General features: G+C 48.3%; 1 protein-coding gene across 10 annotated transcripts in view; it reads right to left on the bottom strand.

The window, feature by feature from the left end:
• Positions 1–508: 508 nt before the first annotated feature.
• Positions 509–22,244, bottom strand: part of TRAIP (TRAF interacting protein) — a 61,867-nt gene continuing 40,131 nt past the window's right edge. For 4 of the 10 annotated variants that reach the window (XR_013346636.1, XM_077821640.1, XM_077821643.1 and 1 more), the window contains one exon: positions 509–1,284. Coding sequence is in view for 7 of the 10 variants with exons in the window: in XM_077821640.1 (XP_077677766.1) it covers positions 1,252–1,284 (33 nt within the window). In the remaining 3 variants the exon portion in view is untranslated. Of the gene's footprint in view, positions 1,285–11,245; positions 11,519–12,263; positions 13,877–22,244 lie in introns of those variants that run through there. The other 6 variants (XM_077821637.1, XM_077821636.1, XM_077821638.1 and 3 more) reach the window with 3 other exon arrangements.

Raw genomic sequence — 22,244 nt, 5'->3', positions numbered from 1 at the left:
GTTTGCACATGGCTCGCCAGCCAAGGCCACCTTCGGCCTGAGAAACAGATAGATAAGGCAGAAATGTTTAGCAAAAACCAGTAACAAATAGGACCAAATAAGGCAAGGCTTGAGCAATGCTACTGAGGAAAAACACAACTGGCTGCTTTAGCTGATTGGCTACAGTATTGTACGGGGCAACAGGTAATTGGTTGCATAAGCTTGTGTAGTGAAGTAGGCAAAGGTATAAAATGTATACTGGAATCTGTTGCACTGCCGCAGGATTTGAGACAGCTCAGTCTCCCTGCGCCCTATTTGGCGCTCCAAATAAATCTCTCTGCTTCTCCACCCCGTTGTGGTCATTGGCGTGACGCACACCGGGCAACGAACCCAGCTGTTGCTTGCCTCGGGCACTCTGTGCCGGCTACACCCTTTTCTGGGGAAGGTTTGATAAAAATCCTCCCCAATTTGCATAGGTGAACACAGAACCAAACCCTTGGATCTTAAGAACAATGAAAAAGGAATCAGGTTCTTAAAAGAAGAATTTTAATAGAAGAAAAAGTAAAAGAATCACCTCTGTAAAATCAGGATGGTAAATACCTTACAGGGTAATTAGATTCAAAACACAGAGAATCCCTCTAGGCAAAACCTTAAGTTACAAAAAGACACAAAAACAGGAATATCAATTCCATTCACCACAGCTTATTTTCTCAGCCATTTAAACAAACAGAATCTAATGCATATCTACCTAGATTACTTACTAAGTTCTAAGACTCCATTCCTGTTCTGTCCCCAGCAAAAGCATCACACAGACAGAGAGAGCCTTTGTTTCTCCCCTCCTCCAGCTTTGAAAGTATCTTGTCTCATTGGTCATTTTGGTCAGGTGCCAGCGAGGTTATCCTAGCTTCTTAACCCTTTACAGGTGAAAGGGTTTTTCCTCTGGCCAGGAGGGCTTTTAAAGGTGTTTACCCTTCCCTTTATATTTATGACATCTTACAGGCCACATTTTGTATAAAATTTGTTGCAAACATATAATAGTAGTTGCAACAATGATCTACATGGTCATGTTTTAATCAGATAACATCACAATGAGTAACTGCTACAACTAGTGACCAGTTGACCCAACAGACCAGTAACACTAAATACATTCTTTATAAGTTTATAAGTGGAAACCAGATGTGGCATTTTCCCGACACACCTACCACATTGTGAAAAATTGGGATGCCTGGATATCAGGAGCAAGCGTTAAGTCTCTGGAAGATCTGTCTCTCCTCATGCAAGTGGAGCAATTCTTAGAGGGTGTTCCTGAGGAAATGGAAAGGTACATACTAGATGGGAAGCCCAAAACTACAACCGAGGCAGAGGAAATCGGAGCCAAATGGGTGGAGGTGGCGGAGAAGAAGAAAGCTAGTAGCAGTTCATGCGGATACCAGAAGGGGCAACCTGAGATGACACCCTACCATTGGAGTCAGCCCAAGGCCCCACCTCACAAGTAGGAACCCTCCACACAGCCAAGGAGACCCCAGATGCCCTCTCGACCCATCACCCAACTCTCCAACCACCCACCTTACCCCAGCCCACAGTCAGTTGGGCGATGGTTTAAATGTAATGAGCTGGAGCATGTGAAGGCCAACTGCCCCAAGAGCACCAACCAACTGCAGTTTATCACCCCGGGGTCCCAAAGAGAGCCTTCAGGCCCAGATGCCTCGCAAATACCCCCAGAGCAAAGGGAAACTGTGAGTGTGGGTGGGAGGAAGATTACTGCGTGGAGAGACATTGGAGTACAGGTGTCTGATTCCTGGTGGACCCCAAATTTATCAACCCAGAGGCCCAAGTGATGGTGCAACCTTTTAAGGTCAACTCTTTTAACTTGCCTACAGCCAAGTTGCCTGTCCAGTACAAGGACTGCTCAGGAATATGGACTTTTGAAGTCTATGACGATTATCCCATTCCCAGGTTGCTGGGAGAAGACTTAGCCAACCATGTGAGGCTAACAAAAAGGGTGGGGATGGTCACCCAGAGCCAGGCTAAACAGGCCTCCACACCTAACTCTATTCCTGAGCCTTCTACAGGGACCCAGCCAGAGGTGGTGGAACCAGACCCCAGACCAAAGTCTATGGCAGCAGTTGTAGATCCAGTTCCTGGGACCCAGCCCAAGGATCGGAACTGGTGGAGCTGTCAGAGCCTATGCTTGCAACCCCACCAGAGTCAGGGTAGTCAGCACCAAACGGCGCCACAGCGCCTGCAACAGCAGCTAAACCGGCACAAGAAGCTCAACTAGAGCTTCAAATATAACCTAGTGCATCAGCAGAAAGCAGTTCACAATTGTCGGAGACACCCCCATCACCTTTATCGCTTCCAGGGGGACATAGCCCAAGTCCACAACCCAGTGAGGAACTAATGTCTCCAGCATCAAGGGAGCAGTTTCAGGCAGAGCAGGAAGCAGATGAAAGCCTCCAGAGAGCTTGGACGGCGGCACGGAGCAACCCACCACCTTTCAGCTCTTCTAATAGGTCCAGGTTTGTTGTAAAAGGAGGACTCTTAGCCCTGGTCTACAATAGGAGTTGAGGTCAAATTTAATCCTGCACCCATCCACACGACAAAGCCCTTTTTTCGACTTAAAGGGATCTTAAAATCAATTTCTTTACTCCACCCTCAACAAGGGGATTAGCGCTGAAATCGGCCTTGCCGGGTTGAATTTGGGGTATTGTAGATGCAATTAGATGGCATTGGCCTCCGGGAGCCATCCCAGTGTGCTCCCTTGTGACCGCTCTGGACAGCACTCTCAACTCAGATGCACTGGCCAGGTAGACAGGAAAAGGCCCATGAACTTTTGAATTTCAATTTCCTGGTTGGCCAGCGTGGAAAGCTGCAGGTGAGTGCAGAGCTCATCAGCAGAGGTGACCATGATGGAGTCCCAGAATCGCAAAAGAGCTCCAGCATGGACTGAACGGGAGGTACAGGATCTGATCGCTGTATGGGGAGAGGAATCTGTGCTATCAGAACTCCGTTCCAGTTTTTGAAATGCCAAAACATTTGTCAAAATCTCCCAGGGCATGAAGGACAGAGGCCATAACAGAGACCTGAAGCAGTGCCGCGTGAAACTTAAGGAGCTGAGGCAAGCCTACTAGAAAACCAGAGAGGCAAATGGCCGCTCCGGGTCAGAGCCCCAAACATGCCGCTTCTATGATGAGCTGCATGCCATTTTAGGGGGTTCAGCCACCACTACCCCAACCGTGTTGTTTGACTCCTTCAAACACGGAAGCAGGTTTTGGGGACGAGGAAGATGATGATGAGGAGGAGGTTGTAGACAGCTCACAGCAAGCAAGCGGAGAAACCAGTTTTCTGGACAGCCAGGACCTGTTTCTCACCCTGGACCTGGAGCCAGTACTCCCCAAACCCACCCAAGGCTGACTCCCGGACCCGCCAGGTGGAGAAGGGACCTCTGGTGAATGTACCTTTTTAAATAGTCTACATGGTTTCAAAGCAAGCCTGTTTAATGATTAATTTGCCCTGGCACTTGCGGCCAGTACAGCTACTTGAAAAGTCTGTTAACGTGTCTGGGGATGAAGCGGAAATCCTCCAGGGACATCTCCATAAAGCTCTCCTGGATGTCTTCCTAAAGCCTTTGCAAAAGGTTTCTGGGGAGGGTAGCCTTATTCCGTCCACCATGGTAGGACACTTTACCACTCCAGGCCAGTAGCACGTACTCGGGAATCATTGTAGAACAAAGCATTGCAGTGTATGTTTGCTGGCATTCAAACAACATCCATTCTTTATCTCTCTGTGTTATCCTCGGGGGAGTGATATCATTCATGGTCACCTGGTTGAAATAGGGTGCTTTTCTTAAGGGGACATTCAGAGGTGCCCGTTCCTGCTGGGCTGTTTGCACGTGGCTGAACAGAAATGTTCCCCGCTGTTAGCCATGGGGAGGGGTGAGGGGCTAGCCACGTGGTGGGGGGAGGCAAAATGCGACCTTGTAACGAAAGCACGTGCTATGTATGCAATGTTAACAGCAAGGTTTACCGTGAAAGAGTATACCCATTGTTCTATAAAATGTGTCTTTTTAAATACCACTGTCCCCTTTTTTTCCTCTCCACCAGCTGTATGTGTTTCAAGGATCACAGGATCTTCTCCTTCCCAGATGCTAGTGAAGATTAGAAGGTGAAAAAAATGCACTCACGATGAAATATTCTCTTGAGCTCATGCTGTTCTCCCACACTGACAGAGCACAGATGAATGTGTGGAGGCAGACAATGTCAGAAAATGACCGGGAGAGGTGCTGGGGGCTGAAGAGAGTAAGTGGTGGGCCGAAGAGAGGACTGAAGCTGAAAGGTGGTGGCAGCATAATGAGAGGAGGCAGGATTCAATGCTGAAGCTGCTGGAGGATCAAACTAATATGCTCCAGCATATGGTTGAACTGCAGGAAAGGCAGCAGGAGCACAGACGGCCGCTACAGCGGTCTCAAGTTGCAGTGGGGGAGGTTTAGGTTGGATATTAGGAAAAACTTTTTCACGAGGAGGGTGATGAAACACTGGAATGCGTTACCTAGGAAGGTGGTAGAATCTCCTTCCTTAGAAGTTTTTAAAGTCAGGCTTGACAAAGCCCTGGCTGGGATGATTTAATTGGGGATTGGTCCTGCTTTGAGCAGGGGGTTGGACTAGATGACCTCCTGAGGTCCCTTCCTACCCTGATATTCTATGATACAGCCCCTGTGTAATCAACCGCCCTCCTCCCCAAGTTCCACAGCCTCCTCACCCAGACGCCCAAGAACACGGTGGGGGGGCCTCCGGCCACCCAGCCACTCCACCCCAGAGGATTGCTCAAGCAACAGAAGGCTGGCATTCAATAAGTTTTAAAGTGCTGTGTGTCCTTGTCCTTCCCTCCTCCACCACCCCTCCTGGGCTACCTTGGCAGTTATCCCCCTATTTGTGTGATGAGTTAATAAAGAATGCATGAATGTGAAGCAACAATGACTTTATTGCCTCTGCAAGCGGTGACTGAAGGGAGGAGGGGAGGGTGCTTAGCTTACAGGGAAGTAGAGTGAATCAAGGGACGGGGGGTTTCCATCAAGGAGACATAAACAGAACTTTCACACCATAGCCTGGCCAGTCATGAAACTGGTTTTCAAAGCTTCTCTGATGGGCACTGCGCCCTCCTGTGCTCTTCTAACTGCCCTGGTGTCTGGCTGCACGTAAGCAGCGGCCAGGCGATTTGCCTCAACCTCCCACCCCGCCATAAACGTCTCCCCCTTACTCACAGATATTGTGGAGCGCACAGCAAGCAGTAATAACAGCGAGAATATTGGTTTTGCTGAGGTCTAACCGAGTCAATAAACTGCATCAGCACGCTTTTAAACGTCCAAATGCACATTCTACCACCATTCTGCACTTGCTCAGACTGTAGCTGAACAGCTCCTGACTACTGTCCAGGCTGCCTGTGTACGGCTTCATGAGCCATGGCATTAAGGGGTAGGCTGGGTCCCCAAGGATAACTATAGGTGTTTCAATATCCCCAACAGTTATTTTCTATACTGGGAATAAAGTCCCTTCCTGCAGCTTTTGAAACAGACCAGAGTTCTTGAAGATGCGAGCGTCATGTACCTTTCCCGGCCATCCCACGTTGATGTTGGTGAAACCTCCCTTGTGATCCAGCAGTGTTTGCAGCACTATTGAAAAGTACCCCTTGCGGTTTATGTACTCACTGGCTTGGTGCTCTGGTGCCAAGATAGGGATATGGGTTCCGTCTATGGCCCCACCACAGTTAGGGAATCCCATTGCAGCAAAGCCATCCACTATGACCTGCACATTTCCCAGGGTCACTACCCTTGATATCAGCAGATCTTTGATTGCGTTGGCTACTTGCATCACAGCAGCCCCCACAGTAGCTTTGCCCACTCCAAATTGATTCCCGACTGACCGGTAGCGGTCTCGCGTTGCAAGCTTCCACAGGGCTATTGCCACTCGCTTCTCAACGGTGAGGGCTGCTCTCATTTTGGTATTCTTGCACCTCAGGGCAGGTGAAAGCAAGTCACAAAGTTCCATGAAAGTGCCCTTATGCATGCGAAAGTTTTGCAGCCAGTGGGAATCGTCCCAGACCTGCAACACTATGCTTCCTTGAATTAACCCTAACAAACATTGCATTGCCCGCACTTCAGACTTCTGTTCTGCATTCTGTCTAACAACAACCAGGGGAGGGTTGAAGAAAAAGCACTTAACACCCTGTGCACAAATGGTCTGCTCCTACACCCAAGGAGGCCAGTGGGAGCAGGCTTAGAACAACCTGATTCTTGTGCTTAATACTCCTTGGAACAGAGCCCATCTCTTTTGTTCTGTGTTTGGACAGTGCCTAGCACAGTGGGGTCCTGCTCCGTAAAGTGGGGCTCCTTGCACTCGTGCAGTCCAAATCAATGATTAATAATGACACCTTTAGACAAAATCTGTGCACCTTTTACCCCCTTCCTTCTGCAACCCACGGGTCAGTGTCTGCTCCGTGTGCTCCTGCAATTGGCCAAAGGAAGATGTCGTAGCATAAATACAATGAAAAGCCAAAAGAAGCAGGCTTTTCCTGAGACCGTTTCCCTAATGAAATAGCAGGGGCCGTTACTATTTGGGTGAAATTATAGAGACAAGCTCAGGCCCAGTTTTGACTTCCAATAAAATTCTGTTCACTTTAATTCCAGATTAGGTTGTTTTTCTCAGGGTATGTCTACACTACGAAATTAGGTTGGTTTTATAGAAGTCAATTTTTGGAAATCGATTTTATACAGTCAGTTGTGTATGTCCCCACAAAGCACATTACATCAGCGGAGTGTGTCCTCAATACTGTGGCTAGCATTGACTTATGGAGCGGTGCACCGTGGGTAGCTATCCCACAGTTCCCGCAGTCTCCGCTGCCCATTGGAATTCTGGTTGAAGTTCCCAATGCTTGATGGGGCAAAAACATTTTTGACGGTGGTTTGGGGTACATGGCAGTCGCCCCTTCTCTCCCTTCTTGAAAGCAATGGCAGACAACCGTTTCACGCCTTTCTTCCTGGGTTACCCGTGCAGACGCCATACCACAGCAAGCATGGAGCCCGCTCTACTCACTGCTGCAGTTGTGAGCATTGTAAACACCTTGCACATTATCCTGGAGTATGTGCAGAACCAAGCTAAGAGACGCCAGCACAAAGAGGATTGTGATGAGGACATGGACACAGACGTTCCTGAAAGCATGGGCTGTGGCAATTGGGACATCATGGCAGCAGTGGGGCTGGTTGATACAGTGGAACGCTGATTCTGGGCCCAGCAAACAAGCACAGACTAGGGGGACCGCATAATGTTGCGGGTATGGGATGATTGCTTGCTATGGGAAAAGGATGGCACTGCAGTTTGAAACCATTCCCACATGTTATGAAGGCGTAAGAAACCAGCCCCACATACCAAAAGACTTACCATGGCTGCCTGGAAACCGAATTCAGGTGCCCAGCCGTTTATGATGTGTCACCATACTGGCAGGTGCTCAACATAAAAGGCAAAATGCGACCTGGTACCTAAAGCACGTGTGCTGTCTTCTGTGAATTGCTTCACTGTGAAAGAGAGAGAGAGTCTCCCTTTTGTTCTCAGAAATATATCATCTTAAATTTTACTCTCCCTTTTTATCTCTGCCCCAGCTGCAAATCATAGAATATCAGGGTTGGAAGGGACTCAGGAGGTCATCTAGTCCAACCCCCTGCACAAAGCAGGACCGATCCGCAATTAAATCATCCCAGCCAGGGCTTTGTCAAGCCTGACCTTAAAAACTTCTAAGGAAGGAGATTCCACCACCTCCCTAGGTAACGCATTCCAGTGCTTCACCACCCTCCTAGTGAAAAAGTCTTTCCTAATATCCAACCTAAATCTCCCCCACTGCAACTTGAGACCATTACTCCTTGTCCTGTCATCCGCTACCACTGAGAATAGTCTAGATCCATCCTCTTTGGAACCACCTTTCAGGTAGCTGAAAGCAGCTATCAAATCCCCCCTCATTCTTCTCTTCTGTAGAATGAACAATCCCAGTTCCCTCAGCCTCTCCTCATAAGTCATGTGTTCCAGTCCCCTAATAATTTTTGTTGCCCTCCGCTGGACTCTCTCCAATTTTTCCACATCCTTCTTGTAGTGTGCGGCCCGAAACTGGACACAGTACTCCAGATAAGGCCTCACCAATGTCCAATAGAGGGGAACGATCACATCCCTCGATCTGCTGGCAATGCCCCTACTTATACATCCCAAAATGCCATTTGCCTTCTTGGCAACAAGGGCACACTGTTGACTCATATCCAGCTTCTTGTCCACTGTAACCCCTAGGTCCTTTTCTGCAGAAGTGCCGCCTAGCCATTTGGTCCCTAGTCAGTAGCAGTGCATTGGATTCTTCTGTCCTAAGTGCAGGACTCTGCACTTGTCCTTGTTGAACCTCATCAGATTTCTTTTGGCCCAATCCTCAAATTTGTCTAGGTCCCTCTGTATCCTATCCCTACCCTCCAGCGTATCTACCACTCCTCCCAATTTAGTGTCATCTGCAAACTTGCTGAGGATGCAATCCACACCATCCTCCAGATCATTTATGAAGATATTGAACAAAACTAGCCCCAGGACCGACCCTTGGGACACTCCGCTTGATACTGGCCGCCAACTAGACATGGAGCATGTTGAGCCCGACAATCTTGCCAACTTTCTACCCACCTTATAGTGCATTCATCCAGCCCATACTTCTTTAACTTGCTGACAAGAATATTGTGGGAGACCGTGTCAAAAGCTTTGCTAAAGTCAAGGAACAACACGTCCACTGCTTTCCCTTCATCCACAGAACAAGTTATCTCGTCATAGAAGGCAATTAGATTAGTCAGGCATGACTTGCCCTTGGTGAATCCATGCTGACTGTTCCTGATCACTTTTCTCTCCTCTAAGTGCTTCAGAATTGATTCCTTGAGGACCTGCTCCATGATTTTTCCGGGGACTGAGATGAGGCTGACTGGCCTGTAGTTTCCCGGATCCTCCTCCTTCCATTTTTTAAAGATGGGCACTACATTAGCCTTTTTCCAGTCGTCCAGGACTTCCCCGGATAGTCATGAGTTTTCAAAGATAATGGCCAATGGCTCTGCAATCACATCCGCCAACTCCTTTAGCACTCTCGGATGCAGCGCATCCGGCCCCATGGACTTGTGCACATCCAGATTTTCTGAATAGTCCCGAACCACTTCTTTCTCCACAGAAGGCTGGTCACCTCCTCCCCATGCTGTGCTGCCCAGTGCAGTAGTCTGGGAGCTGACCTTGTTCGTGAAGACAGAGGCAAAAAAAGCATTGAGTACATTAGCGTTTTCCACATCCTCTGTCACTAGGTTGCCTCCCTCATTCAGTAAGGGGCCCACACTTTCCTTGACTTTCTTGTTGCTAACATACGTGAAGAAACCCTTCTTGTTACTCTTAACAACTCTTGCTAGCTGCAACTCCAGATGTGATTTGGTCTTCCTGATTTCACTCCTGCATGCCCGAGCAATATTTTTACACTCATCTCTGGTCATTTGTCCAATCTTCCAGTTCTTGTAAGCTTCTTTTTTGTGTTTAAGATCAGCAAGGATTTCACTGTTAAGCCAAGCTGGTCGCCTGTCATATTTACTATTCTTTCTGCACATTGGGATAGTTTGTCCCTGTAACCTCAATAATGATTCTTTAAAATACAGCCAGCTCTCCTGGACTCCTTTCCCCCTCATGTTATTCTCCCAGGGGATCTTGCCCATCAGTTCCCTGAGGAAGTCAAAGTCTGCTTTTCTGAAGTCCAGGGTCCGTATTCTGCTGCTTTTCTTTCTTCCTTGTGTCAGGATCCTGAACTCGACCATCTCATGGTCACTGCCCCCCAGGTTCCCATCCACTTTTGCTTCCCCTACTAATTCTTCCCTGTTTGTGAGCAGCAGGTCAAGAAGAACTCTGCCCCGAGTTGGTTCCTCCAGCACTTGCACCAGGAAATTGTTCCCTACACTTTCCAAAAGCTTCCTGGATTGTCTGTGCACCGCTGTATTGCTCTCCCAGCAGATATCAGGGTGATTGAAGTCTCCCATGAGAACCAGGGCGTGCAATCTAGTAGCTTCTGCGAGTTGCCAGAAGAAAGCCTCGTCCACCTCATCCCCCTGGTCCAGTGGTCTATAGCAGACTCCCACCACATCACCACCCTTGGTGCTCACATTTCTAAACTTAATCCAGAGACTCTCAGGTTTTTCTGCAGTTTCATACCGGAGCTCTGAGCAGTCATACTGCTCTCTTACACACAGTGCAAATCCCCCACCTTTTCTGCCCTGCCTGTCCTTCCTGAACAGCTTATATCCATCCATGACAGTACTCCAGTCACGTGAGTTATCCCACCAAGTCTCTGTTATTCCAATCACATAATTCCTTGACTGTGCCAGTTCTCCCTGCTTGTTTCCCAGGCTTCTTGCATTTGTGTATAGGCACTTGAGATAAAACGCTGATCGCTCCTCTTTCTCAGTATGAGGCAGGAGCCCTCCCATCTCACATGCTCCTGCTCCCTCCCGGTATCCCACTTCCCCACTTACCTCAGGGCTTTGGTCACCTTCCCCCGGTGAACTTAGTTTAAAGCCCTCCTCATTAGGTTAGCCAGCCTGCTTGCGAAGATGTTCTTCCTTCTCTTCGTTAGGTGGAATCCGTCTCTGCCTAGCATTCCTCCTTCTTGGAACACCATCCCATGGTCAAAGTATCCAAAGCCTTCTCTCCGACACCACCTGCGTAGCCATTCGTTGACTTCCACGATTCGATGGTCTCTACCCCGGCCTTTTTCTTCCATGGGGAGAAAGGACGAGAGCACCACTTGCGCCTCAAACTCCTTTATCCTTCTTTCCAGAAACACAGTCTGCAGTGATCCGCTCAAGGTCATTCTTGGCAGTATCATTGGTGCCCACGTGGAGAAGCAGGAAGGGGTAGCGATCCGAGGGCTTGATGAGTCTCGGCAGTCTCTCCGTCACATCGCAAATCCTAGCTCCTGGCAAGCAGCAGACTTCTTGGTTTTCCCAGTCGGGGCAGCAGATAGATGACTCAGTCCCCCTGAGCAGAGAGTCCCCGACCACCACCACCCGCCTCCTTCTCTTGGGAGCGGTGGTCATGGAACCCCCAACCCTAGGACAGTGCATCTCATGCCTTCCAACTGGCGGAGTCTCCTTCTGCTCCCTTCCCTCAGACATATCATGTGGTCCACTCTCCACATTGGTACCTGTGGAGAGAACATGAAAACTGTTACTTACCTGTATCTGCATTGCTGGTACATGGACGTTCCCCGTTCTTCTTCTGGAGGTCACATGATGCCAAATTTCTTCACCGGCCTCCGGTCCCCGCTGTGTAGCCTGCTCTGAATCTTCAGAACCTTGTGCCCGTAGAAGCATATCCTGACATCTGTCCAGGAAATCTTCAGTTTCTCTTATGCAACACAGGGTTGATACCTGTTGCTCTAGACCTTGAACCTTCTCTTCCAATATGGAGACCAGTTTGCACTTTGTACAGACAAAGTCGCTTCTGTCCTGTGGAAGAAAGACAATCATAGCACATCCAGTACAGGTCACAACAGCTGAACACCCCCCATCCATATCACCTTCCTTCTACGAGCTTCCTCAGGAGTTGTAGTAACTACTCAGAGAAGCCGGCAAGATGTAAGCCTCAGTGGGCTCTCCCCAGGCGAACTCCCAGGCAAACTCCTTTCTATGTTTCTATGCTCCCCCTATCATCTCCTTCCTGATGTTATCACAGATTAGAAGGTGAAAAACATGCACTCGCGATGACATGTTTTCTGAGCTCATGCAGACCTCCCGCACTGATAGAGCGCAGCTTAATGCATGGAGGCATTCAGTGTTAGAGGCCAGGAAAGCATTAATTGAGCGCGAAGAGCAAAGGCAGGAGGCGATGCTGAGGCTAATGGGGGAAGCAAATGGACATGATGAAACATCTGGTGGAGCTGCAAGAAAGCCAACAGGAGCACAGATCTTCCACAGCATCCATTGTATAACCGGCTGACCTCCTCCCCCAAGTTCCATATCCTCCTCACCCAGACGCCCAAGAATGCATGGAGGGAGGCTCCGGGCACCCAGCCACTCCACTACAGAGGATGGCCAAAGCAACAGAAGGTTGCCATTCAAACAGTTTGATTTGTAGTGTGGCTACAAAAGGCAATGTAGCCTTGTCCTTCCCTCCTCCCCCACCCCACCCGGGCTACCTTGTCAGTTATCTCACTTTTTTTTTTTTTCAATTAATAAAAGAAATAACGCATGGTTTCAAAACAATAGTTATTTTATTTCGAAGGGGGGAGGGAGGTTTGGTTTGGTTACAGGGAATTAAAGATCAACCAAGGTGGGTGGGTTTGCATCAAGGAGAAACACACACAGTCAAACCATAGCCTGGCCAGTCATGAAACTGGTTTTCAAAACCTCTCTGATGCGCAGCATGCCTTGCTGTGCTCTTCTAATCACGCTGGTGTCTGCTCAAAATCGGCCACCAGGTGATTTGCCTCAACCTCCCACCCCGCCATAACCGTCTCCCCCTTACTCTCACAGATATTATGGAGCACACAGCAAGCCGCAATAACAATGGGAATGTTGGTTACGCTGAGGTCTGACCTAGTCAGCAAGCTTTTAAACATTCAAAGGCACATTCTACCACCATTCTGCACTTGCTCAGCCTATAGTTGAACTGCTCCTTACTACTTACTGTCCAGCCTGCCGGTGTACAGCTTCATGAGCCATGGGAGCAAGGGGTAGGCTGGGTCCCCAAGGATAAATATTGGCATTTCAACTTCCTCAATGGTAATTTTCTGGTCTGGGAAGTAAGTCCGAGAAGTTGCAAGAAGGAACAGTCCGGAGTTCCTAAATATGCAAGCATCATGTACCTTTCCCGGCAATCCCACATTGATGTCGGTGAAACGTCCCTTGTGATCCACCAGTGTTTGCAGCACCATTGAGAAGTACCCCTTGCCGTTTATGTACTGGTTGGCAAGGTGGTCTGGTGCCAAGATGGGGATGTGCATGCCATCTATTGCCCCACGACAGTTTGGGAAATGTGCAGGTCATACAGGATGGCTTTGCTGCAATGGGGTTCCCTGAGTCACAACCCTTGATATCAGAACGTCAGTGACTGCATTGGCTACTTGGATCACAGCAGTCCCCACAGTAGTCTTGCCCACTCCAAATTGATTCCCGACTGACCGGTATCAGTCAGGCATTGCAAGTTTCCACAGGGCTATTGCCACTCGCTTCTCAACTGTCAGAGCAGCTCTCATCTCAGTATTTCTGTGCTTCAGCATGGGGGAAAGTAACTCAGAGTTCCAGGAAAGTGGCCGTACGCATGCAAAAGTTTCGCAGCCACTGTGAATCATCCCATACCTGCAACACTATGCGGACCCACCAGTCTGTGCTTGTTTGCCTGGCCCAGACTTAGCATTCCACTGTCTCAACCAACCCCACTGCCGCCATGATGTCCCAATTGTCACAGCCCATGCTTTCAGGAATGTCTGTGTCCATGTTCTCATCAAAATCCTCCTCGTGCTGGTGTCTCTTAGCCCAGTTCTGCATATACTCCAGGATAATGTGCGAGGTGTTTACAATGCTCACAACAGTAGCGGTGATGGCGAGCTGTGCAGGCTCCATGCTTGCCGTGGTATGGCGTCTGCAGGACAGCAGAGTTGAAGCGGAAGCGGTGGACGACGACTGTTAGGAGCACCCAGGAGGACCAGAACAGATCCCCTGGGCTGCAGGAGAGCAGAGTTGCAGCGGAAGCGATGGATGACGACAGTTAGCAGACCTACTGCACTGTTGGCTGACAGCAGCACCCAGGACACAACAGCACCGAGGGCGAGCTGAGTGGACTCAATGTTTGCCGTGCTATGACGTCTGAACGGAAAAAAGGTGCAAAACGATTGTCTGAGTTGCCTTCACAGAGGGAGGGGCGACTGACATCATGTACCCCAAACCACCCGCAACAATGTTTTTGCCCCATCAGGCATTGGGAACTTAACCCAGAATTCCAATGGGCGGTGGAGACTGCAGGAACTGTGGAGTAGCTACCCACAGTGCACTGCTTTGTACGTCTATGCTAGCTATGGTAGTGAGGACGCACTCCACCAACTTAATGCGCTTAGTGTGGACATACGCAATTGACTGAAAATCAACTTCTATAAAATTGACCTTATTTTGTAGTGTAGACATACCCTTTGCCTTTTAGTATTTCTTATACTTCCCCCCCTCGCCCTTTGTGACTGGTTCCTTGACCTTATTTCAGGAGAGGAGTTTGAGGCAGGACTGTCCTTCAAGTGTACACTTGTATATTAAACTCCCACTCTGCCCAGCAACACTTTTGCTCTCTTATCTCTCCCCCCTTCCTCTGCTTGTGGGCAGCTATAACAGTGTCTTTCTTCACACATATTAGTAAGAACATAAAAATATCAAAAAGGCAAATGGGCAAACAAGATGGGCACTGCTACAGACTAGGGACCGAGTGGCTAGGCAGCAATTCTCTGGAAAAGGACCTAAGGGTTACAGTGGACTAGAAGCTGGATATGAGTCAACAGTGTGCCCTTTTTGGAGGAGCACTGCCAGCAGATCGAGGGATGTGATCATTCCCCTCTATTCGGCATTGGTGAGGCCTCATCTGGAGTAGTGTCCAGTTTTGGGCCCCACACTACAAGAAGGATGTGGAAAAACTGGAAGAGTCCAGTGGAGGGCAACAAAAATCATTAGGAGGCTGGAGCACATGACTTATGAGGAGAGGCTGAGGGAACTGAGATTATTTAGTCTGCAGAAGAGAAGAATGAGGGGGGATTTAATAGCTGCTTTCAACTACTTGAAAGGGGGTTCCAAAGAGGATGGATCTAGACCAGTGATACTCAAAGTGGTGGTTGGTGGACCGGTGCCAGTCCACGAGCCATCGGCTGCCAGTCTGTGCGCATGTTGGAAAAAAAAATTGCCGATCCCACACATCAGATAGCTTGAGAAGCACTGATCTAGACTGTTCTCAGTGGTAGCAGATGACAGAACAAGGAGTAATGGTCTCAAGTTGCAGTGGGGAAGGTTTAGGTTGGATATTAGGAAAAACTTTTTCACGAGGAGGGTGGTGAAGCACTGGAATGGGTTACCTAGGAAGGTGGTGGAATCTTCTTCCTGAGAGGTTTTTAAGGTCAGGCTTGACAAAGCCCTGGCTGGGATGATATAGAACAAGTGCTAGTAATAATAAGCGGGCTCAGATTTTCCTGGATGCAATAGCTGATGGATTCCTTCATAAAGTAGTTGCTGAACCAACAAGAGGGGATGCCATTATAGATTTGGTTTTAGTGAGTAGCAAGGACCTCATAGAAGAAATGGTTGTAGGGAACAACATGCGATCATGCGCTAACTCAGTTCAAACTAAATGGAAGGATGAACAAAAATAGATCTCTGACTAAGGTTTTTGATTTCAAAAGGGCTAACTTTCAAAAATTAAGGAAATTAGTTAGGGAAGTGTATTGGACTGAAGAACTTGTGAATCTAAAGGCGGAAGAGGCCTGGAATTACTTCAAGTCAAAGTTGCAGAAACTATCAGAAGCCTGCATCCCAAGAAAGGGGAAAAAATTCATAGGCAGGAGTTGTAGAACAGGATAGATGAGCAAGCATCTCAGAGAGGTGATTAAGAAAAAGCAGAAAGCCTACAAGGAGTGGAAGATGGGAGGGATCAGCAAGGAAAGTTACCTTATTGAGGCCAGAACATGTAGTGATAAAGTGAGAAAGGCCAAAAGCCATGTAGAGTTGAACCTTGCAAAGGGAATTAAAACCAATAGTAAAAGGTTCTATAGCCATATAAATAAAAAGAAAACAGAAGGAAGTGGGACCACTAAACACTGAGGATGGAGTGGAGGTTAAGGATAACCTTGGCATGGCCCAATATCTAAACAAATACTTTGCCTCGGTCTTTAATGAGGAGCTTAGGGATAATGGTAGGATGACAAATGGGAACGAAGATATGGAGGTAGACATTACCACATCCGAGGTAGAAGCCAAACTCGAACAGCTTAATGGGACTAAATCAGGGGGCCCAGATAATCTTCATCCAAGAATATTAAAGGAACTGGCACATGAAATTGCAAGCCCATTAGCAAGAATTTTTAATGAATCTGTAAACTCAGGGGTTGTACCATATGACTGGAGAATTGCTAACATAGTTCCTATTTTTAAGAAAGGAAAAAAAAAAAGATCCAGGTAACCACAGGCCTGTTAGTTTGACATCTGTAGTATGCAAGGTCTTGGAAAAATTTTTGAAGGAGAAAGTAGTTAGGACATTGAGGTCAATGGTAATTGGGATAAAATATAACATGGTTTTACAAAAGATAGATCGTGCCAAACCAACCTGATTTCCTCCTTTGAGAAGAAAAGGAGTACTTGTGGCACCTCAGAGACTAACCAATTTATCTGAGCATAAGCTGTAGCTCACGAAAGCTTATGCTCAAATAAATTGGTTAGTCTCTAAGGTGCCACAAGTACTCCTTTTCTTTTTGCGAATACAGACTAACACGGCTGTTACCTTCTCAAAGGACAGGTTTCAGAGTAACAGATTTTTTAGACAAAGGAAACGCAGTGGATCTAATTTACCTTGATTTCAGTAAGGCATTTGATACGGTTCCACAGGGGGAATTATTAGCTAAATTGGATCAATATGAAAATTGAAAGGTGGATAAGGAACTGATTAAAGGGGAGACTACAACTGGTCACACTGAAAGTGAACTGTCGGGCTAGAGGGAGGTTACTAGTGGAGTTCCTCAGGGATCAGTTTTGGAATGAATCTTATTTAATCTTTTTATTACTGACCTTGGCACAAAAAGTGGGCGTGCGCTAATAAAGTTTGTGGATGATACAAAGCTGGGAGGTATTGCCAATACAGAGAAGGACCGGGATATCATACAGAAAGATCTGGATGACCTTATAAACTGGAGTAATAGTAATAGGATGAAATTTAATAATGAAAAGTGCAAGGTGATGCATTTAGGAATTAATAATTTTTGTTATAAGCTGGGGATGCATCGCTTGGAAGTAACAGAGGAGGAGAAGGACCTCGGAGTATTGGTTGACCACAGGATGACTATGAGCCGCCAATGTGATATGGTCGTGAAAAAAGCTAATGCGGTCTTGGGATGCATCAGGCGAGGTATTTCCAGTAGAGATAAGGAGGTGTTAGTACAGTTATACAAGGCACTGGTGAGACCTCACCTGGAATACTGTGTGCAGTTCTGGTCTCCCATGTTGAAGAAGGATGAATTCAAACTGGAACAGGTACAGAGAAGGGCTACTAGGATGATCCAAGGAATGGAAAACCTGTCTTATGAAAGGAGACTCAAAGAACTTGGCTTGTTTAGCCTAACCAAAAGAAGGCTGAGGGGAGATAGGATTGCTCTCTATAAATATATCAGACGGATAAATACCAGGGAGGGAGAGGAATTATTTAAGCTCACTACCAATGTGGACACAAGAACAAATGGATATAAACTGGCCGTCGGGAAGTTTAGACTTGAAATTAGACAAAGGTTTCTAACCCTCAGAGGACTGAAGTTCTGGAACAGCCTTCCAAGGGGAGCAGTGGGGACAAAAGACATATCTGGCTTCAAGACTAAGCTTGATAAGTTTATGGAAGAGATGGTATGATGGGATAGCCTAGTTTTGGCAATAAATTGATCTTTGACTATTAGCAGTAAATATGCCCAATGGCCTGTGATGGGATGTTAGATGGGGTGGGATCTGAGTTACTACAGAGAATTTTTTCCTGGGTGTCTGGCTGGTGAGTCTTGCCCACATGCTCAGGGTTTAGCGGATTGCCATATTTGGGGTCAGGAAGGAATTTTCCTCCAGGGCAGATTGGCAGAAGACCTGGGGGTCTTTTGCCTTCCTCTGCAGCGTGGGGCACGGGTCACTTGCTGGAGGATTCTCTGCACCTTGAAGTCTTTAAACCATGTTTTGAGGACTTCAATAGCTCAGACATAGGTTAGCGGTTTATTACAGGAGTGGGTGAGATTCTGTGGCCTGGGTTGTACAGTAGGTCAGACTTGGCAATCATGATGGTCCCTTCTGACCTTAAAGTCTATGATTCTATTTAGTTGCAGATTGGTCCTGCTTTGAGCAGGGGCTTGGACTAGATGACCTCCTGAGGTCCCGTCCAACCTTAATATTCTATATGTTCCCTATGTAGGGGCTCAGACTAACCAAATCACCCTGACTGTCTCTATGTTAAGTTAAATAGCAATAGACTCAAGGAGCTCAATCTAAGAGGCAGATTTTCCAATCATTTAATGCTTCTCATGGCTCTTTGCTGACCCCTCTTCAATCTATCAACATTCTTCTTGAATTGTAGACACCAGAACTGGATACAAGATTCCAGGAGTGGTTGCACCAATGCCAAAACACAGCAGTAAAATAACCTCTCTACTCCTACTTGAGATTCATCTGTTTACACATCCCAGGATCATATTCTCTCTTTTGGCCACAGCATCACATAGTTCCCATTCAGCTGATTATCCACCCCCTCCCACCCCCAAAATCCTTTTCAGAGTCACTGCTTCCCAGGATAGAGTCCCCCACCTATAAATATGACTTACATTCTTTGTTTCTAGATATATGCACACAGCCAGGGCTTAAATTCAGCCAGAGCCGAGCTCTGGTAAATATTTTCAAACGCGCAGGGCTGAAGCTGTGAGCCTCGACACACCCCACAGAGCAGAAGTTCTGAGCCCTGGCACACCTCAGGGGGCTGAAATAGTCTCATTATGCATATAGGAAGCTGACACACAAAAAGACTAAAGTCACTTGCCCAAGGCCACACAGGCAGTCTGGTGTAGAGCTGGGTAGACCCCAGATCTACCCGCTAGCAGGCTAGCATCCTAACCAGTTTAGCTAGAGGCCTGGTGGATTCTCCAGTCCAAGTCAGGACTGCATGTCTTTCCAAGAGCTGCTCTAGCATAAACAGATGTCATGGGTTTGATGGAGAAATCTGGGTGAGGTTCTTAGGCCTGTGCGCTGCCGGTCAGAGTAGGTAACAATGGTCCCTTTTGGCTTTAAAAGCTATTAATGAAACCACTGGATCATCTGTCCTCTCTAGCACACCTAACCAAAGTGCCCCACCTCAGTCGGTGCAAGTGCTGCTGGTGAGGACGTGCACCACCTACAGAACGAGTGTAGTGTGGACATGAACAGCTGATTTCATTACTGTGGTGGCTGTAGGTCGACCTACTTGACTTAATGTTGCGTAGACATACCACTGTTGTGTAGCACCAACACATGGTCAAGCTAACCTGCCCTCACCTGGCTTTAATCTACCTGTAATTCAGTGCTGAGCTGAGGGCCAGGTCTATCAAGCCTCCAAGGGCCTCCTTCCCAGCCTCAGGAGCTGCCTGAGGAAAAGGGGATGGAGCTGGGCATCCTGACTCCCCTCAGGACCATTTCCAAGCTGGTGCGGAGTTTCAATTCCTGGAATGTCTGGTTGTCAGGCGCCTTCTACTTCGGGGTGAGTGCCTCAGTGCCGGCTAGAAAGCTTCAGCGCCGGGCCTTCTGCCACCAGGTCCCCCGCCCTGTAGCCAAACTCCTGTCCCAGACCTGCTCCCTGGCTCCATCCCCATGCTCCCAGTAGCTGCTCACCCTCCTCCATAGCCAGACTAGAGAGATCAGCTACCCAGCACCTGACTAGCTCCCATCCTTCTCCAAAGAGAGCTGGTTTGTTCCCCCCTTGATACCCTGCAGCATTTAACCTCCATGTGCCCCAGGCCCCCTCACATTTCTAGGTGACCCCTTTCCCTCCCTCCCTTCAGCCAAACTTCCCCACTGGTCATCTCCCCCTCACTGCCCCAGTGCTCCCATCGATCAGAGCTGCTGGAAGGAGGGGAAATTAGGGAGCCATCCAGGATTCAAGTCCAATGCTCTTATGCCACCCCACTGCCAAGGGACCCATCGCCTCCACTCCACATTGGCAGCAGCAGGTGGGAGGGGCAGATGCTGGAAAGCCCCCCCACGCAGAGCTCCAGCTCCACTCAAGGGTGCCTGCTCACACTCTGGAGATGGAGCAACCAACACAACTCATGCCCTGCCCAGTGCCCTTCTCCATGCCTGCCTCTAGTGTTGCTAATGCCCACCTCAGCATTCATTGGGAACAGTGGCTGGTGTTCCATGGACTGTGGTGCTCCCCTTTCTCTACCACCACAGACAGCAGGGTGTAAGATACTAGGGCACAGCAGCTGCAATACTTCAATAGGCCCCACAGGACTTGGACTGGCTCACAGCTGAGGCCCACAAAATCCAGGTCCCTGCCTCCATCAGTGGCCTGCACCTGCTGGCTCAGAGGAATCTGCAAGAGTGTCTCAGCTACTTTCAAATTCTGCTTCCCAGTGAGAACCTGGCTCCCTGAATGCAATGGAAGGAACGAGACCTTCACTGAGAAGAGACAGCAGCAGCCACCTCAGGTTACAAGTCAGATGGCTCCATCGTGTACACCATATTTATTTAATAAAGGCACACGTTCTCAGGGACATACAGGAATCGGGCCGCCCACACTGCATGGGCTGGGTGCTGACACAAACCGCTGCTGATGCTGAAATCAGTGGAGTTACTGCTCTGCCTTTAATCCATTCATTTTGGTTTCCAGATAAGCCTGTACCAATACTGGATCTGTCCAGCCAGCTCTCTAACTAGCCATGCTCACTGGCCAATTCATTATAAACAGCACCATTTAAAGAGGGCTCCACTGAATCAGGGCAAGATCTGGAACAGAACCACATGGGATACCTGAGACAAAAGACTGAGCTTAAGGCCAATGAAGGGGAGTAAAGCCCTCCCCTAGCAATCAGCAGCCCCATCATATTTCTTCCCCAGTAAGTGTAATGGGGCTGGTATTTTGTATTTAACACCCAAGCAGCAGTAGGGAGGGATCTGTTGCAGAGAAGCATTTGTAAACTCACAATATCATTTACAAAAATTGATTAAAAAATGTAAGTTCCAAACCAAAGTTTGCAGAGAATCCCGAAAGTCACACAGGTGCCTGCCTCTTTAAGAGCCTGGTACAGAGACATGACGTTCTCTCGATTCTGGAAAATAAAGCCCTACAGAAGTGGCGAGCTGGGAAAGGCCACCTGCTCCGGGTGCTGCTGAGCTAGAAATGTTAAGATCACCCCTAACCCTCACCTCCCGCTGCCTCATTACAGACCCACCTCCTCCTCAAACCTGTGCATGCCAACAGTACAGTGCCTATCGCACGCCCACTGTATAGCAACAAATCACATACAGTTTTGCTCTATGGACAATCGGCAAGCCGGATACCTGCTGGGATGGCAAAGACAGCAACATAGAATGGTGGTCTGCCATGGATTCCGGCCTCATCCCTTCCAAAGCAGAGTCTCCTGCTAGGCTAGGCTAAGTCCCCAGCTGCCATGCCTGGGTGTGAGGTGTCAATGTGACTGGCCAAGGTGTCTCCCCTGGCTATCAGATTAAAAACCAGATTTGTGCCTGAGGCAGACCCCTCCTTTCAGGGGGGTTTGCACCAGGCATGCTCTGGCCCAAAGACTCTAGGTTATGGAGAGGATTGCCATGCCACCCTACTAGCAAGGACAGTTGGAGGTGAAACACCCAGCACGGGGAAATTGCCCATCCCTGTCCTGGAAATGCAGCCCTGGATGCTACAGGCTAACAGACACTTCCTCCATCTTCAGGTCTACGCTGCTCCTGAAACCAAGCTAGAGTTGTTTGTCCCCCAAGGGACCCGTCACCACAACAAACGCCAAAGCCTCAGAACAGGCCAGCAGGGTGAGGAAATTCATTGTTTATTCTGTGCCAACAGAGGCTCCTGGGGGAAACGTAAGGCCAGGCCCAAACAAGGCCAGCCCTCTGAAGAAAGAAGTGGTTCGGGACTATTTAGAAAAGCGGGACGAGCACAAGTCCATGGAGCCAGATGTGCTGCATCCGAAAGCGCTAAAGGAGTTGGCGGATGTGATTGCAGAGCCATTGGCCATTATCTCTGAAAACTCATGGCGATCGGGGGAGGTCCTGGGTGACCGGAAAAAGGCTAATGTAGTGCCTATCTTTAAAAAAGGGAAGAAGGAGGATCCTGGGAAATACAGGCCAGTCAGCCTCACCTCAGTCCCTGGAAAAATCATGGAACAGGTCCTCAAGGAATCAATTCTGAAGCACTTACATGAGAGGAAAGTGATCAGGAACAGTCAGCATGGATTCACAAAGGGCAAGTCATGCCTGACTAATCTAA

This window comes from Eretmochelys imbricata, chromosome 7, assembly GCF_965152235.1.
Source record: "Eretmochelys imbricata isolate rEreImb1 chromosome 7, rEreImb1.hap1, whole genome shotgun sequence".
Taxonomy (NCBI): Eukaryota; Metazoa; Chordata; order Testudines; family Cheloniidae; genus Eretmochelys; species Eretmochelys imbricata.
This window is presented reverse-complemented; position numbering and strand designations above follow the sequence as displayed.